The sequence below is a fragment of the Dipodomys spectabilis genome, unplaced genomic scaffold (genome assembly GCF_019054845.1).
Source record: "Dipodomys spectabilis isolate Male_0828 unplaced genomic scaffold, ASM1905484v1 ptg000234l, whole genome shotgun sequence".
Lineage (NCBI taxonomy): Eukaryota > Metazoa > Chordata > Mammalia > Rodentia > Heteromyidae > Dipodomys > Dipodomys spectabilis.
This window is the reverse complement of record NW_024870911.1, coordinates 7,915,091-7,930,774: the sequence shown is the minus strand read 5'-3', so window position 1 is coordinate 7,930,774 and position 15,684 is coordinate 7,915,091. Positions and strand designations below refer to the sequence as shown.

Genomic DNA, 15,684 nt, shown 5'->3' with positions numbered 1-15,684 from the left:
AAACAGGTAATACAGATTACGTAATGAAACAGTCCTCATCAAATGATGATAGTAGTATCTTTTCTTAATAAATTCACAGGAAGTGTTTATATTATTGTACTCAAAATAGCTCATTCCATTCTACCAACTTTGTTCATGAATCTAAAAGTTAACTTTTTCAAAAGCAGGCAGTAAGAAAATACAATTTTTTTAAACCAGTTGCTTGTTTGTTTCTCCTAAGTTTTTAAATAAAGTATCCTCATGCAGACAACAGCAGTCCGCTCTGATCCAAGTGAAGGTTACTGGAGTCCCATGTTAGAAGTTGGGAAATGCTGCCTTTGCAAATGAAAAATAAAATGAGTCAGAAATATATGAAAAACTTTCTCCCAACTGAATGCATCTTGTTCTCCATAATCAAAGGCATTGTGTCTATCCATTTACTTAAGTGAAATTACATTTGTGGCACCAGAAATCCACCCTGAAGCCAAGTTGAGGCAGGAAAGAAGAAAAACTTAAAATTGCATTTCTCAGAGGATAGATTGGGAAAGCAGAACTGCAGCAGACTGCCTCCGCTTGTCGGTCCTCGAGAGGACTACAATTCCATTCCAATAGACACTCTCCATTGGCTTGCCAAGAGTGGATGTAAAAGGCAGGACATCCTCTTTGCTCCAAATTAGGGAGCTCCAAGGAGAGAACACCAGCAGGTTGTATAGGAAGAAATTCTGAAGGTGATGTAGGGCAGTATTGGGAATACACTGCCATCCAAATCCTAGACTTTCTATTTGTCATCACAGTTTGCCAGTGTGAAAAATTGCTTAACCCTCTCTGTCCCACAGTTTCCTTGCTGACATCATGTGGGTAATTGTTGTAGTTGCTTATTTGGGTTAATGAGGTGCTTCTGATATAGGCAACAGATTGTGGCCATATTGGTGACAGTGGTGATAACAATAATAATATGACACAGATGATTGTTGTGGCCCTTCTGTTGATCCTTACCAAGCCTGGGAAACCATCAGACTTGAATAACCTAAAAAAAGAATGGAGTTTTCATGACTGAATTTCCTAATTCTTCTAGAACACTGCTTTGAAATTTTATTTGTGGTTGGTTTTAAAATTCTGGCACTCTACAATGATCTACTACCTAGAATTGAGGAGGGATCTAGGGAAAGCATGAAATTAGCTTCACAGAAAATGTAAAGAAACATTAACTGGAGAATTAAGATTTAAGAAAATGACAATAATAGTTTTTAAGAGCATAAGATTTAGACCTAAAAATGTTTCCCTTTTGAGCTGGATGCTGTTGGTGGCTCCCACCTGCAACCCCAGATACTCAGGAGGCTGAGATTCGGAGGACTGTGGCTAGCAGCCAGTCCAAGCAAAAAAGATCTCTGAAGCCAGGCGCCGGTGGCTCACGCCTGTAATCCTAGCTACTCAGGAGGCTGAGATCTGAGGATCATGGTTCAAAGCCAGCCCAGGCAAGGAAAGTCTGCGAGACTCATCTCCAATAAACCACTAAAAAACCTGAAGTGGCGCTGTGGCTCAAGCAGTAGAGCGCCTCCCTTGAGCTGAAGAGCTGAGAGATAGCGCCCAAGCCCAGAGTTCAAGCCCTACGACCGACCAAAAAAAACCAAAAACAAAAAGATCTCTGAGACTCCAGCTCCAAAATAATCATAAAAAATAATAATCAAAATAACCATGATTGAGACATGGGTAAAATGGTAGAACATCAGCTGTGAGCAAACAAAACAAGCATGAGGCCCTGACTTCAAACCCCAGCACAAAATTTTCCTTTGAAGATCAAGTTAGTTTTATAAAATTACTAGAGTATTATATGCTCATTATTTAACTTATAATACTCTGTGGAGAGATTGCAACCCATGAAAAAAAGAATGTTAGTAACTCATTCAGATAACATTTTGTTGTTGGTGGCGGTGGTCGTGGGCCTTGAACTCAGAGCCTGGGTGCTGTCCCTGAGCTCTGAGCTCTTTTGCCCAAGGCTATGCTTCACTAGTGCCACTTCCAGTTTTTGAGTGGTTAATTGGAAATAAGAGTCAAGAGTCTCATAGGGCCTTTTCTGCCTGGGCTGACTTCAAACTGTAGTCCTCAGATCTCAGCCTCCTGAGTAGCTAGGATTACAGATGTGAGCCACCGGTGCCAGGCCAGACAGCATTTTTGAAACATCCCCATTACCAGATGCCATCCTCAAGGCAAACACACAGAAAAGAACAGTAACAGTACTTTTTCTCAATTCATGGATGAGCCAGCAAGGCTAACAACATACAACAGGCTAGTGGAGTGCTATGTGGTTTGAGCCATGATTCCTGCAGCTGCGTGAGGGAGGGACACTTGAGAGAGGAGCAAGAGAGGAGAGGCTTTCCAAAACAGAAAATGCCATACCTGACCCACGAATGGAAGGGATTCAGGGAAAAGGGTATTAAAACAAAAGAAACAGCCTGTTCTGGGTAGGTAAATGTGACAGTCGGTGGAAGATTTGGGGAGCAAGTTGTCCCAGGATTATGGGGATGGGAGCAGCATAGATCAGATTATGACGATTGTTTTCATGTTGAGGTTTGAATTTCACCAGAAAAACAATGAGAAAGTATTTTTTTAAAAAACAAACAACAAATCCCAAAACCAGTGAGACTCAAAATTTTTATTCTCTTTAATATCAGATACCTTGGTATAACATCTGAAAATAGAATGTGAGAAAAAAATCTCCAGACTCTAGTTCTAGCTGTAGAGCTGACAAAAATCTCAATTTCCTCATGTGTAAAACGGAGATCGTTAGAGGGCTATTGTAAGAAGTATACAAATTCAGTCCCATGAAGCATTTTTTACAGTGTCTGGAACATTGCAAATAGTAAGGGTTAGGTGGCATCATCATGATGATGATGTATCTCTGTATCAGAGAAAATGACTTAAAATGTGAAGGGTTCATTTTAACATCTGGGGTGAAGAATGGTTTTCCAGTGTTGCCAAATCTATGTGGCTTAATCAAGTCCTTTTAAGAGAACTACTTTGTCAGCAACATGGTTAAAAAAATTATGTTAGCAAAAATGCATTGATTTTATACTTGAGAGGAAATTTTCTGCTGATACGGTTGTCCAAGACAATGTAAGAAACACAAACTTAAGTTTCATTGGTTGAGAGCAGCATCCAGGAAAGAGCTATGTGCTTGATTCATTTCTTTTAAGTAGAACAGGAACACATCAAGGCCAAAGATAGAAATTGGGAATCCAAATTGACTTTTTTGCCTCCTTCTTTTGACTGGAAAGTCCTTAAGGACAGAGTGTACTATGTTTTTAATTTGTTATAGTACTGTAACTCATTGCTAATAAAATGCTTTTCTATCCTTATAATTAGAGGAATTTTTTATATTGACATGTTTTTTTCATTGTGCCAAATGGGAAATTTGAAATATAAGTTAGAAACTTCAGTTTCATTATATTCAAAATTAGGTTTAGATTAGATGTACTCTCTGTATGACACTATTCAAAAAGTGGACTAGGAGCTGATCTACTGAGGCCACAAATGAGAAGCTGGTGCCTAAGGGTGTCCCTATAAACCAGCTGTGCTCTTTGGCTTGTTTTGGACTGCTCCATGGTTGGAATACTATTCAGTATGCTTTCCTGTCTCAGGATCAGAATGCTGGCTCGGGATATGATGATAGATGGCATTGGGAGAACTGTGATGCATTGTGGTTACACATTCATGGCAACTGAGATGGACCCTCAATGCTAATCTACCCAAATCGTCCATACTGTCCCATCAGACCTAGCATGTGTGTTATAGTCAATGTTTCTGACAATGAAAGAACCATATTTCAATATTCTACAGAATAATAGGCCTACTTTTTGTGTTCTATTTTTGCTAGTGCTCCTATATCCCTCCCTGTAAGAGAGAAAATCAGAAGAACTTGGAAAGTGTCATGAATTGGCAACAGTACTGGAAAGATGAGATTGGTTCCCAGCCATTTACTTGCTATTTTAATCAATATCAAAGGTAAGTCAATATTTATATGTACATATTAATGTTTATGGCCAGTGTAGATTATTATTCTGGTGCTCATTTGACAAAAAATACTACTAGAGATCATCCTACTTCTTGTCCTTTCCTTCCTTCCTTCCTTCCTTCCTTCCTTCCTTCCTTCCTTCCTTCCTTCCTTCCTTCCTTCCTTCCTTCCTTCCTTCTTCCCTCCCTCCCTCCCCCCTCTCTTTTTGTGCCCACATCAGGACTTGAATTCAGGGCTTTGCATTCTTGCTCAGCTTTTTTGCTGGCACTCTACCACTTGAGCCATGTCTGCACTTCCAGCTTTTTGTTGATTAACTGGAAATAAGATTTTCAAGGATTTGTCTGCTCAAAAAGTCTGGCTCCTAACTGTGATTATCAGATCTTAGCCTCCTAAGTATCCAGTGTTTCAGGCATAAGCCCCAGTGCCCGGTATCTCCACTTTTCTAGCATGTAGAAACTCCTTGCTCTACAGGATGGAAAGTATATAAAGAACATATAGGGTTTTTTTTTTTTAAAGAGAGAATGTGTATCAGAAACATTACTCACTGGATACAGTAAAAAATAATGCTTTTACATAGGAACATCATATATTAGTCATGTATTTGAGAGTTACAGATGAATTCACAGTGCACAGGTTTGTCAGCATTTTGGATTACATCAAATCTTAATCTTCCCTTTTTCTTCCCTGATGAAGGATCAGTGAAAAGAGTTCACACTGTTAAAACTTTATTTGACTTAGAAGGCATCAAATTATAGCATATAGACCATATCAGGAAGACTCCTTGACTGTAACCACCCAGTATAATCATAGTAATTTATTATTCAAACACTTACTTACTGAATATTCAAAACTCCTTGCTGTGCATCTCAATCTGGATGTTTCACAGTTACCCTAAACCACCCTTTCTTCCCATAATCTCTCTCTCTTAGTGGTACATAAATGCATTCATTTACCTAACCCAGAAACCTCTGAGGCATTCTTAATTCATTTTCACACTTTTAGCCATATAACCTGCATCCAGCATTATTTGGGTTTTACTTCTAGGAGGGTTCTTCTGTATCTTCCCACTGCCTCTGTGTATGTTCTGATTTGCATGATTTCTTAGCTCAGTTAGTATAGTAGTCTGACAAATCCACCATGCCCACCAAGACATTTTCCGTTCTGCCATCCAGACAATTTCTCATTCTTTCCAGAATATTTTGGTATGGCCAAGTGCCAAGTACCTATTGCTACATGGCAAACTACCCTAAATCTGGTGGCTCACTAAACAACAATGAACATTTCTTGCAGTTCTGTGAGTTGTCTGGGCTCATGCACAGTAAAGAAGGCTGAAATAGCCGCATGGTTCCAGGTAGTCTCTTTGCTCACAGCCCAGTCCCTGTTATTGGCTACTGGTGCTAATGGTAGGGCTCCTGTTCCCCTCTTTGTGTGGTCTCCCATTTTTCAGTGAGATAGATCACTTTCCTTATAGCATGCCAGCCTCTGAACAGCATTCAGAGGTGGGCCACATCTCTAGCATTAGATTAACATCAATCCTAACACATTTTATTAGTCAGCACAAGTCACAAAGCTAGTAGGATTCATGGCTTGTGGACAAAGGATTCATGGGCATATTTAATCTATGAGGTCTCCTCAAGATCTCATTCTGACTCTTACCTGCCCAGCCTAATCTGCTTGTTCATAGTTTGCAGTAGCCACTGACCTATATACAGGTGCCCAGGGGATCTACTACTTCATATCCATTTTTGACTACCTTGCTCTAAGACCTGCTGCAGATGCTGCCTGCTGGGCTGCTTTCCTCACCTGGTTCCTGTTGGTGAGAAACCCAACTGCCGTGGGTAGGCAGGAAAGCCTCACCCAGGGTGGTATTAAGAATTAGAAAATGTGCTGTTTATATATAAAGAAATGCATAGGCAGACAGACTGATGTCAGAGTAGTTTGATGACAGTTGAGGCAGCTGGAACCTACCTCTCTTGAGTATCTTTGCCTCAAGGCGGCTCCCTTTATAGCTGTGGGACTGTTTATGCAGTTCTGACTGTCACAGCCAAGCACACCAGCATGACTTGCCTGGTGTGTTGGGATTAGAAAACCTTTTTCTAACCTCTAGTGGTCAGCCTCCTGATGGATCCTTGTTTAAGAAGGACTACACCTAGACCTATGGCAGGAAAGAACAATCAGAATCTAACCCTGAGTTCAAGATGGGGCAGTGTTTACTCAGTCACTTGGAGGGAGCTACTCCTGAGTATATTTGAGATGGAAGAAGAAGGAGAACACAATGTTGTAGAACAGACAGAGTATCAGTGGTCAAGCATCTCCTTATCCCTTCATCTCTGCACAGCTGTCCCAGAGGTTTGACTGCTTGGCTTCATATAACGGTGCCAGCGGAACTTCTTTTTAAAAAAATCAAGCCAGGCAGCTCACCCCTGTAATCCTGGCTACTCAGGAGGCTGAGATCTGAAGATTGTAGTTCAAAGCCAGCCTGGGCAGGAAAGACTGTGAGACTCTTATCTCCAATTAACGATCAGAAACTCAGAAGTGGCACTGTGGTTCAAAGTGCTACCTTTGAGCAGAAAAGCTTAGGGTCAGTGCATAGGTCCTGAGTTCAAGCCCCATAACTGAAAAAAAACCATAGCTGGACACTGGTGGCTCATGCCTGTAATCCCAGCTATGCTGAGATCTGAGGATTGTGGTTCAAAGCCAGCCCATGCAGGGAAGTCTGTGAGGCTCTTATCTCCAATTAACCAACAGAAAACCAGAAGCGGAGCTGTGGCTCAATTAGTAGAGCACTAGCATTTAGCAAAAAGCTGAGGGATAGTGGCCAGACCTTAGGTTCAAGCCCCAGGAGCAGCATGCACATGTGTGTATACACGTGTGTGTGCGTGCACACACACATGCACACACACATACAACACAGAATCATTAACTAGTTGAATTAGAATATCTCAAATAGTCAACCCAGTAACAGCAGGTGAATGTTGTTCACTGGGAAAGACACCCTCTCAAGGACACTCTCCTCCAAACTCCTAGACCTGTCATTTGGGAGGTTTATGGAGGTCTCATTTAGTAGATGTGATAGATGTGTCTGGCCCCTTTCCCTCCCCACACGTCAGGGGACAGAGTTGAAGTTCTAAACATCCGATCACAAGGTTGATTTCTCTGGTCACCAGCTCCTATCCTCCAAGAGCCACCATTAGCATTAACTCAGGTAAGGTGGAAAGAGCTTACCATGAAAACCAAAAAGATGCTCCATTCACCTCTATTAATCAAGACAATATAAGGGTTTTAGAAGCACGGTACTAGAATTAGGGGCAGAGACCAACTATAATTTGTGTTAACATACACCTTGTGATAATTCTAATACAGTAACTTTAATCCCATCCCTCAGAAAAGATACACATTCACTATCTTTCATTTTTCCCATCCTAGCTAGAAGTGGGAGTGGTCTCACAACCTGGCAACATTAAGACATAAGTATTGGGAGTGGGGGTGGGGGGGCTGAACTCAGGACCTGGGTGCTGTCCTTTACCTTTTTTGCTCAGGGCTGGCTCTCTGTCACTTGTAACACCACTCTACTTTTGGCTTTGGGGGTGGTTAATTGGAAATAAGAGTCTCACTTTCCTGCCTAGCCTGGCTTTGAATTTCAGTCGTCAGAGCTTGGGTGCCTGAGTAGGTAGGATTACAGGTGTGAGCCACTGGTGCCTGGCTTACAAGACATGATTTTTAAGTGACTGGAGAAGCAAGAATTTAGAGTTTGGCTCTTTCATCCTGACATATGTGCAAGGAAACAAGGGTGCTTAGAGAGGGTGTGAAAAATGGCAGTTCCCTGGTGCTGTCTACTCTGAGTATACTTTTTACTACTGCTAAATATGAAATTAAAATACACTTACTGTATCGACTCCCAGATGCTCTTTGATAAGATGAACTTTATATTTAAAATAACCTTTAGATTTCATGCAAAGGCAGGAAATTAGAGAGATGAGTTACCAAGATGTTTCTCCATTTTCAAGGAAAAGAGGTTATATTCAAAAATCTAAGTCAAAGATGATCAGAGTCTGGGCTTTTCCTGGTCTCTCAACGAGCTGTCTTCAGAAGTAGAATTGGCAGTGGTTCCAGCTGCCACCAGAAACCCTAAACATCATGGTGGATCACGCCAAGTCAGTGCCCATGGGGTCACCTGTGTGACTTAGCCACAGATTGTATCCACCCATGGTCTTGTGGACATCTGGGTGAATAATAGTCAGAGCATACAATGCAATCTTACACACACACACACACACACACACACACACACACACACAAAATCTCTCTTCAAGTCAACAAATGTGACCATTGCACGGTGTCATCTCCTGAAATCACTGCTCTGCCATCACCCTGGTTCAGGGTAACATCTAGACTATTGACACTATCCTCAGTTGAGCTGTAGTTGGGTCTTTCTTTGCTCTATTATCCATAATTTCACTGGAGTTTGCATCACTTTATATAAGCCTTTATTTGATCTTGTCATCACCTTTGAATACGTTTTTCTGCCTTCTTCTTGTCCCCAGGATAGAAGATGGGCTTTTCTAACTCCATCTTCAAATGTTGTTACAGAGTTAAGTGTCACTTGTGGGGAAACAAACACAACAGCATGGGAAAAAGAAAACCAGCAGTTGTGGCTCAAGTGGTCATGAGCCAGTCTTGAGTGAAAAAAAAACAAGTAAGAGTGTGAGGCCCTAAGTTCAAGTCCCAGTACTAGCACCCAGTGAATGAATAAAATGCCACGAGGTTGATTTCTACATAATATATTTTAACCCAGGTGATGATAACTCACACCTGTAACCCTAAGTACTCTGGAGTCTGAGGATTGTGTTTCAAAGCCAGCCTGGGTAGACAAATTGGAGAGCCTCTTATTTCCACTTGATTACCAGAAATCTTGGAAGTCTAGGTGAAGCTCAAGTGGTAGAGTGCTAGTATTGAGCTAAAAAGCTAAGGGACAACACCCAGGCCCTAAGTTCAAGCCCTAGGACTGAAATAAAAAAGAAGGAAGGAAGGAAGGAAGGAAGGAAGAAAGAAAGGAAGTTCCAGTCCCGGGCTTCCTGGAACATACAATCAATAATCACATTAGTATAATTACAAAGCAGAATTAGCTACAAAGGAAAAGATTTAACAAGTGAGACAAGCCAATGTCTCAGATAGGTCAATAGCCAATGCATACAGAGGTCTTGAAACATAATAGATGATCATTTCTCTTTTGTGAGATTACCCTTTTCTGTTCCCTGGAGTTCACTCATCAAAATACCATCACTTTACTCATTAACTGCTATTTGTTCAACAAGCATTTATGACGTACCTGGTGTATACAGGCATCAGTGGCCAATGATAGTAAGACTTTGCCCCTGTCCTCAAGGAATTTGTTGCCTAGCATGGAGGACAGAACATGTAAATATATAATTGGAACACATTCCTTAAGTACCACCATTTCCTGCCATTACCTTTGTCTTGGCAGAAGGGGTATGTATGATGCCGCAATTGTAAACCACCATGAAACTGTAGGGTGATGAGCTGAAGCTCTGACATATCTACATTAAGAACAGAGCAGAGCAGGGTGCCTGTGCCTCATACCTATAATCCTAGCTACTCAGGAAGCAGAGATCTGAGGATCCAGGTTAAAAGCTAGACCAAGCATACAAGTCCAGGAGAATTTATCTCCAGTTACCCAGCAAAAAGCCAGATGTGGAGGTGTGGCTCAAGTGGTAGAACACCAGTCTTGAGTGAAAAAGCTAAGCAAGAGCTCAAGGCTAGGAGTTCAAACCCCAGGATGGGCACTGTCTCTCAGTCACTGCCCCTATTCTGACTTTCCTGCTGCTAGATTTTTTTGTTAGGCTTAGATATATGCTTCTGAATTTTTTTCTTATAACCAATGTAGTCAAAAACATCAATCAGTTGTAGTTTATTTTCTCCAGGTCTTTATACAGATTTAGCTCTAAAAATAGATGAAGCTTCAAAAACATTTTAAATATACTTACATGTTGAATTTAACTTCAGCATATAATATTGGCAATGACCCTGAAGAGGTTGGATGTGTTAAAACTGTGATTTTTTTCCTATTAAGGGCCTTTAGAATTTATTCTACATATAGAACAGAATTTAATTTCTAGGGCCTTTTCCTTTTAATTCTATATAAAGAAAAATTCTCAAGTTATTAAAGAAAAATCTTGATCTTTACTGTGAACTTCTGAGAGTACAGGTGGACCCATTGCAACAATGAAATGTACAAGATGCTGTGTCAAAAAATGAACTTTACAACTTTGTTGAGGGTCGGGGGAATGGGAGGGCAGGGATGGTAAGGGGAAAGAAAGGAGGAGGCTACAATGCTTGATAAGAAATGTACTCATTACCTTGCTCATGTAATTGTAACCCCTCTGTACGGTATTTTCGCAATAAAAAACTGATTAATTAAAAAAACAAATCTTATGTGCATCTAAAGATGAAACTTGATTTTGAGTAAATTATGTAGGGAAATTTTGCTACCCTTTGAACAAATTAATATTATTTGGTAAAATTTAGTTACTTTTGCTTTCTATTTATGTTGAGAAATATACTGAAGGATGTGTTATTAGAGAAGAGATTAATCCCATTGTTATTTTTAAACAAAATATATTGGTTTATTCTTTAGACATTGAGATCAATGATATATCCTGAGTCCTAAAAAACAAAACAATGACTCTGGAATTCTTACTCAAATTGAGTCTTCCATGTACATTTGTGTCTGCTTCCATATTAAGAGAGATTACATCAGAATTAAAGTTTCTATTTGGTCACTTGTGCGCCCTCTCTCTCTCTCTCTCTCTCTCTCTCTCTTTCTCTCTTTCTCTCTCTCTCCCCCCCCCCTCGTCTCTCTCCCTCCCCACTCTGTGGAATACACACAGAATTTACTCCAACATTTTTTCTCAGTCTAACAAACAAACACCATACATTACTTAAAATGTGAATTGGAGGGACTGGTTTGATCGTCAATCAAAGTGATCTTGGGTTTGCAGATTCATCTCCTAACAGCTTTTGTCATCATGGCAATAAATTGAAAGGTTTGATATTATATCACATCACTTTTTATTTAAGACCTTTTACTCAGACTTCAAAGCCCTGAGGGACCTTGGGAGGAAAAATACAAGAACCATCGGACAAGTAGGTCATGGAGTGTAGCCCATCAGCTGGTAGAATGCAGGGCAGGGCTGCGCGTCAGGAGACTTCAGTTCTATGCATAGCTCTCTTCATGACTCAGTGAGTGACCTTGGGCTACTTACTGAATGACTTTTACCTCAGTTTCATCTTAGGTAAAATGGGGCCAGAAGGAGTAGCTTGTGGCACATGTGGCATGTCCTGTGGAATTCATAGCTTCACAGACTGTCAAACGTGGGAGACCTTTTCCAGTCATGTACACCAATGCAGATGAATCTCCGCCACACCATATTCTGAAAAGTGTTTTCTGCTCTACCTGGACAACTCTGGTGACCATGAACATCATCATCTCTTCCTGAAAAAGCCCATCCCATTTTCAAACATTTTGACTCATCTAGAAATTCTTCTTGAGAAATCCCTAGAATAAGAAAATCCATAGAGGCAGAAAGTAGATTGGAGGCCATCAAGAACTAAGCAAGAGGGAAAATAAAGAGTCATGGTTCAGTGGTAGCAGAGTTTCTGAATGATGTGATAAAAAGGTTTCGTAGTAGTGCATAGTACTGTGGGCTAATTAATACCTCCAAACGGTACCCTTTAACTGGCCAATTGTAGGTTGCATATGTTTTGCCACAGTTTAAAAAAAAAGTCTACCATGGTTAGTACAGTAGTCTTAATGTGAAGGCAGAATACATTGTCTGAGTTCAACAGCAAGGGCCACAAAGATCATAGGCCAGGGAACAGCAAGGTACAGATCTAAGCCTGAGTCCTGGACCTGTAGGTTGTGGGTGCTGCCAAGTCCCACAGAGAGATCACTGTTGGAACCATGCCTTCTCTCTGTGATGCTCTTCTTACGGTGCCCAGCCTGGCCTGCACAGAGGAGAATAGAGCATCTCTACCACTGTGAGTCGAGGAGGTATGATACAGCATTAGCTATTTGGGCAGGTATGGTACACTATTAATTCATCCACAGCTGATAATGGAATTTACCTGCTCCAGCTCCATCCCATTTCTCAACTTGTGACATTGGTGTTTTAGACTGAAATATAAGAATTATACATTTATTCCCATATAAACCCATATTATCATTTTAATTGATTGCTCTAATCTCTTAGGATTATTTTGAATCTTGATTCTGGCTATTTCTTTTATCTTAATGCTGTCTTAATTATAAGCCAGAATAGCTTTGATTCCCTTATTCAAGTTATTGGTAAATATGCTGAAACCAGTTGGGACATGAAACCTGAGTATTTCACTCTGCCTTATCTGATAATAGCCAACACCTGTATACTGTGTTTCCTCTGGGCCAGAACCTATTGCAGTGCCTTACGCACATCAACTCCCTGAATCTGCACAACAGTCCCACAGACATCATTATCATCATCCTCACTTTAGACTTGCTTACCAGAGAGGCTAGCAACTTGCCCAAACCATAGGTGATAGGTTTTAATATTAAAGCATAGCTGTACATATTTGTGTGATCATTCTATAAATGGATACTGTAGACAATGATCAAGCCAGGGTGTTTAGCATTTCCAACTCTTCATACTTTTATTACTTTGTATTTGGAGCTCCTGAACTTCTGTCTTCAAGCTCTTCATAAAATCTATTATAGGCTCTTACAAATGAAAGCCACAGAAAACTGCAGCTTATTCCTCCTGTCAAACTGCATTGTGGGACTCCTTACTCAGTCTTCTTCTACCCTTCCATCCTCGCTTTACAGCTTTTAGAATTCACTATTCTACTCCTGCCATCTTGGATATCAATTTCCAACCTCTTTAATTAAAGCTTCATAGTGCCAGATTCTCTCCCATATTGGACTAGGAGAATATAAGGTTATGGTAAATCTAATTTGTGAACTTGCTACTATAATATTTTTTTTTTGTCGGTTGTGGGGCCTGGGCGCTGTCTCTCAGCTCTTCATCTCAAGGCTAGTGCTCTGCCACTTGAGCTACAGCACCACTTCTGGCTTTTTCTGCTTATGTGGTGCTGAGGAATTGAACCCAGGGCCTCAGGCATGCAAGGCAAGCACTCTACCACTGAGCCACTTTCCCAGCCCCTACTGCTTTTGAAGTATACCATTAACAAAATAATCTGAAATGCTGAACCAGAGCAGTTGCGCTTTTGTAGGTGTAGTACTTTTTGGAAACTCATTATGCATTCATTCTCCAAAGTCTATACCCCTGTTTCTCTGCAGCTGTTCTCAAGCTATTGACTTATTTTCCCCAAATTTAAGTACTCTTCTCTTTCATTCCTTCTCCACTGTGTGCAAATATCCACTGTGTTTTTAAAATGAATTTCAACCCTAAATAGATGAAAAGCAGTGACAAGGAGCATGCCAGCATCTCCCCTGGTGGTAGGAATGCAGACAGGAGAAGAGAGTGGCCCTGCCCTCAGGATTAGCGCTGGACTAGCAAGAGCTGACCAGCACAGCCGACCTCAGTGCTACCAAGCTTAGGATTATGCAGATGTTATTAACTAAATGGAAGAGAACCAAGTACCAAGAAAATGTGTTTTCTTTCCCCTTCTCCCCCTCCCCATTTCATTAGCATCGCTTAGAGGCGATTCATTTTGATGTGTCCATGGATATACCTTGATCAAACTCAACTTCCTTTATCACTCTCCCTTGCTTCCCCTTCAGTCTAAGTACACACTTGTCAGTTTTATGGGGGGGGGGGTGCTTTTGAGAGAAGACTAATTTCTATTGTGATGGCTGTCTGCTTCGTAAAATAAATTGTAAGAATCTCTAATCCTTACCAGAGCATGGCTATTAGTTGAGACCTAATTGTGCTGTGGTAACAACCTGGAAACCTCAGCAGTTTATAAAAGGAAAGTTTATTTCCTGGATGTATTAGTTTGGGGTCAGCTACAGCTTTGCCTCATGTCACTGTCATTGCGGGGCTCCAGATGAGCCAGTAGCTAGCTTCCTTTGGGAATGTAAATGCTAGTCTGATGGCAAAAGAAAACATTTCTTCAGCAATACCTTTCCTGTAATTTTTAGCAATTTCATACTCTTTTTCTTCTCAGGTTGAGTCCACCAATCTGATGGTTATTTTTAGATATTTTTCTTGAATGTTGCACATCATATGCCTCGAGGATAAAGTGAAGCTGCTGGCACATCTGAGAGAAGTAAAGTTGATTGATAGGGTCTTCATTACTCATGTTCTAAAGTTCTGTTATTCAATCCTGTCACTGCTTTGTTATGCATATTTCTCTGTAGTACTTTTGTTCTCCACATTTATAAGTAGTTAATCATGTTACGAAAAGAGCCTCAAAATTAATTTAGTGAGATTTACTATGCAGAAGTATTTCAAGATCTGTTTAATGCATTTTAACCAAGAGATACAATTGTGTAACAGACTATGACAAAACTGAATGTAAAGCTATTATTCATGTACACTTGGCTATATAATTTAGGGGTTAGGCTGAATGAATGATTCATTGCTAGCTCTGCTAGAAACACTAGCCTATTTCTATCTTCCTAGTTACTAATTATTTAAGAAAAAAAAAAAATAACCAACTGGTGTACAATACCTTGTAAGGAAATATACTTCTAACAACTAAGAATCTTCTAGAATAACAATATTATAACAAGAAGTAGCCCTCCTTGGAACTTTTATAACAAGTGAAATAACAGTTGTGTTTGCCTTCACCTGGGATACATAGCTCAGATCTTTTCTGTCACAAGAGGGGTGCGGTGCAGATGTTTATGGTATATGGAAGAAACTGGCAACTGACTGATATTTTTCTCCTTGAGGATCTAATGACAGGAAATGATACTTAACCCAACCAGATGTTAACGGTGATTTACTGAGAGCAAATTATGGAATGATTCACTGTAGGATGAGTTACCAGATCTTTTTCAGATGTTTGGGGAAAAATTAGAATGTCTGTCCTGTCCACCTGCTTGGGCTGCTTTGCTTTTGGATGCTGACAGTATTTCTGAGCACAGTAGATCTGAATGGTTACAGTACAGGAGGTCCAGCTTTGGGAGTCTTCTGGACCAGGGCAAAAGCACCTGGCAAAAGCAGGGATGGGGCAAGTGAGTTGAAGGGGTTTGCTGGACTATGGATGGATTTTTAAAACCAGGCAAGAGAAGAAAACAAGAATGATAAAAAGAACTATAAATACGACCACTTGCTCTTGGAAATGATCTGAAAATAGTTGGCACAATCTGCAAAAACACAAGCAAATACCCATGACTGTTGATGCAAATACACCCATGGCATTTGCAATTTCAAACAAATATGTGCAGCCTTTAAAAAAGAATTCCCTTAAAGCCTAAGATTCCATCCCCCTAACCCACACTGGCTTAACTGAAACGCTGTGACATGGATTTCTGACTCCTTTCTTTGAAACCCCAAGTGTTCCTATCCCAGCCACATTTACCAAGAGCACATTTTGAGCTTAGCCAGGGCATTATTGTGTTGAACACTGGAGACCCTGGGTAAAACAATCTGTGCAAGACCCTCCCAGGAAGACCCTCTGAGACCTTGGTAGTTCATGTGGGCATTTGAATCATGGCTGATGCTTTGAGC

At 40.6% G+C, this 15,684-nt stretch overlaps 1 protein-coding gene across 1 annotated transcript in view; it reads left to right on the top strand.

Annotated features, from left to right (window-relative positions):
• Positions 1-15,684, top strand: part of Kcnmb4 (potassium calcium-activated channel subfamily M regulatory beta subunit 4) — a 41,284-nt gene that overhangs the window by 13,970 nt on the left and 11,630 nt on the right. Inside the window, exon 2 of the mRNA XM_042698971.1 lies at positions 3,854-3,981. Within this exon, the coding sequence (XP_042554905.1) occupies positions 3,854-3,981 (128 nt within the window). The remainder of the gene's footprint in view (positions 1-3,853; positions 3,982-15,684) is intronic.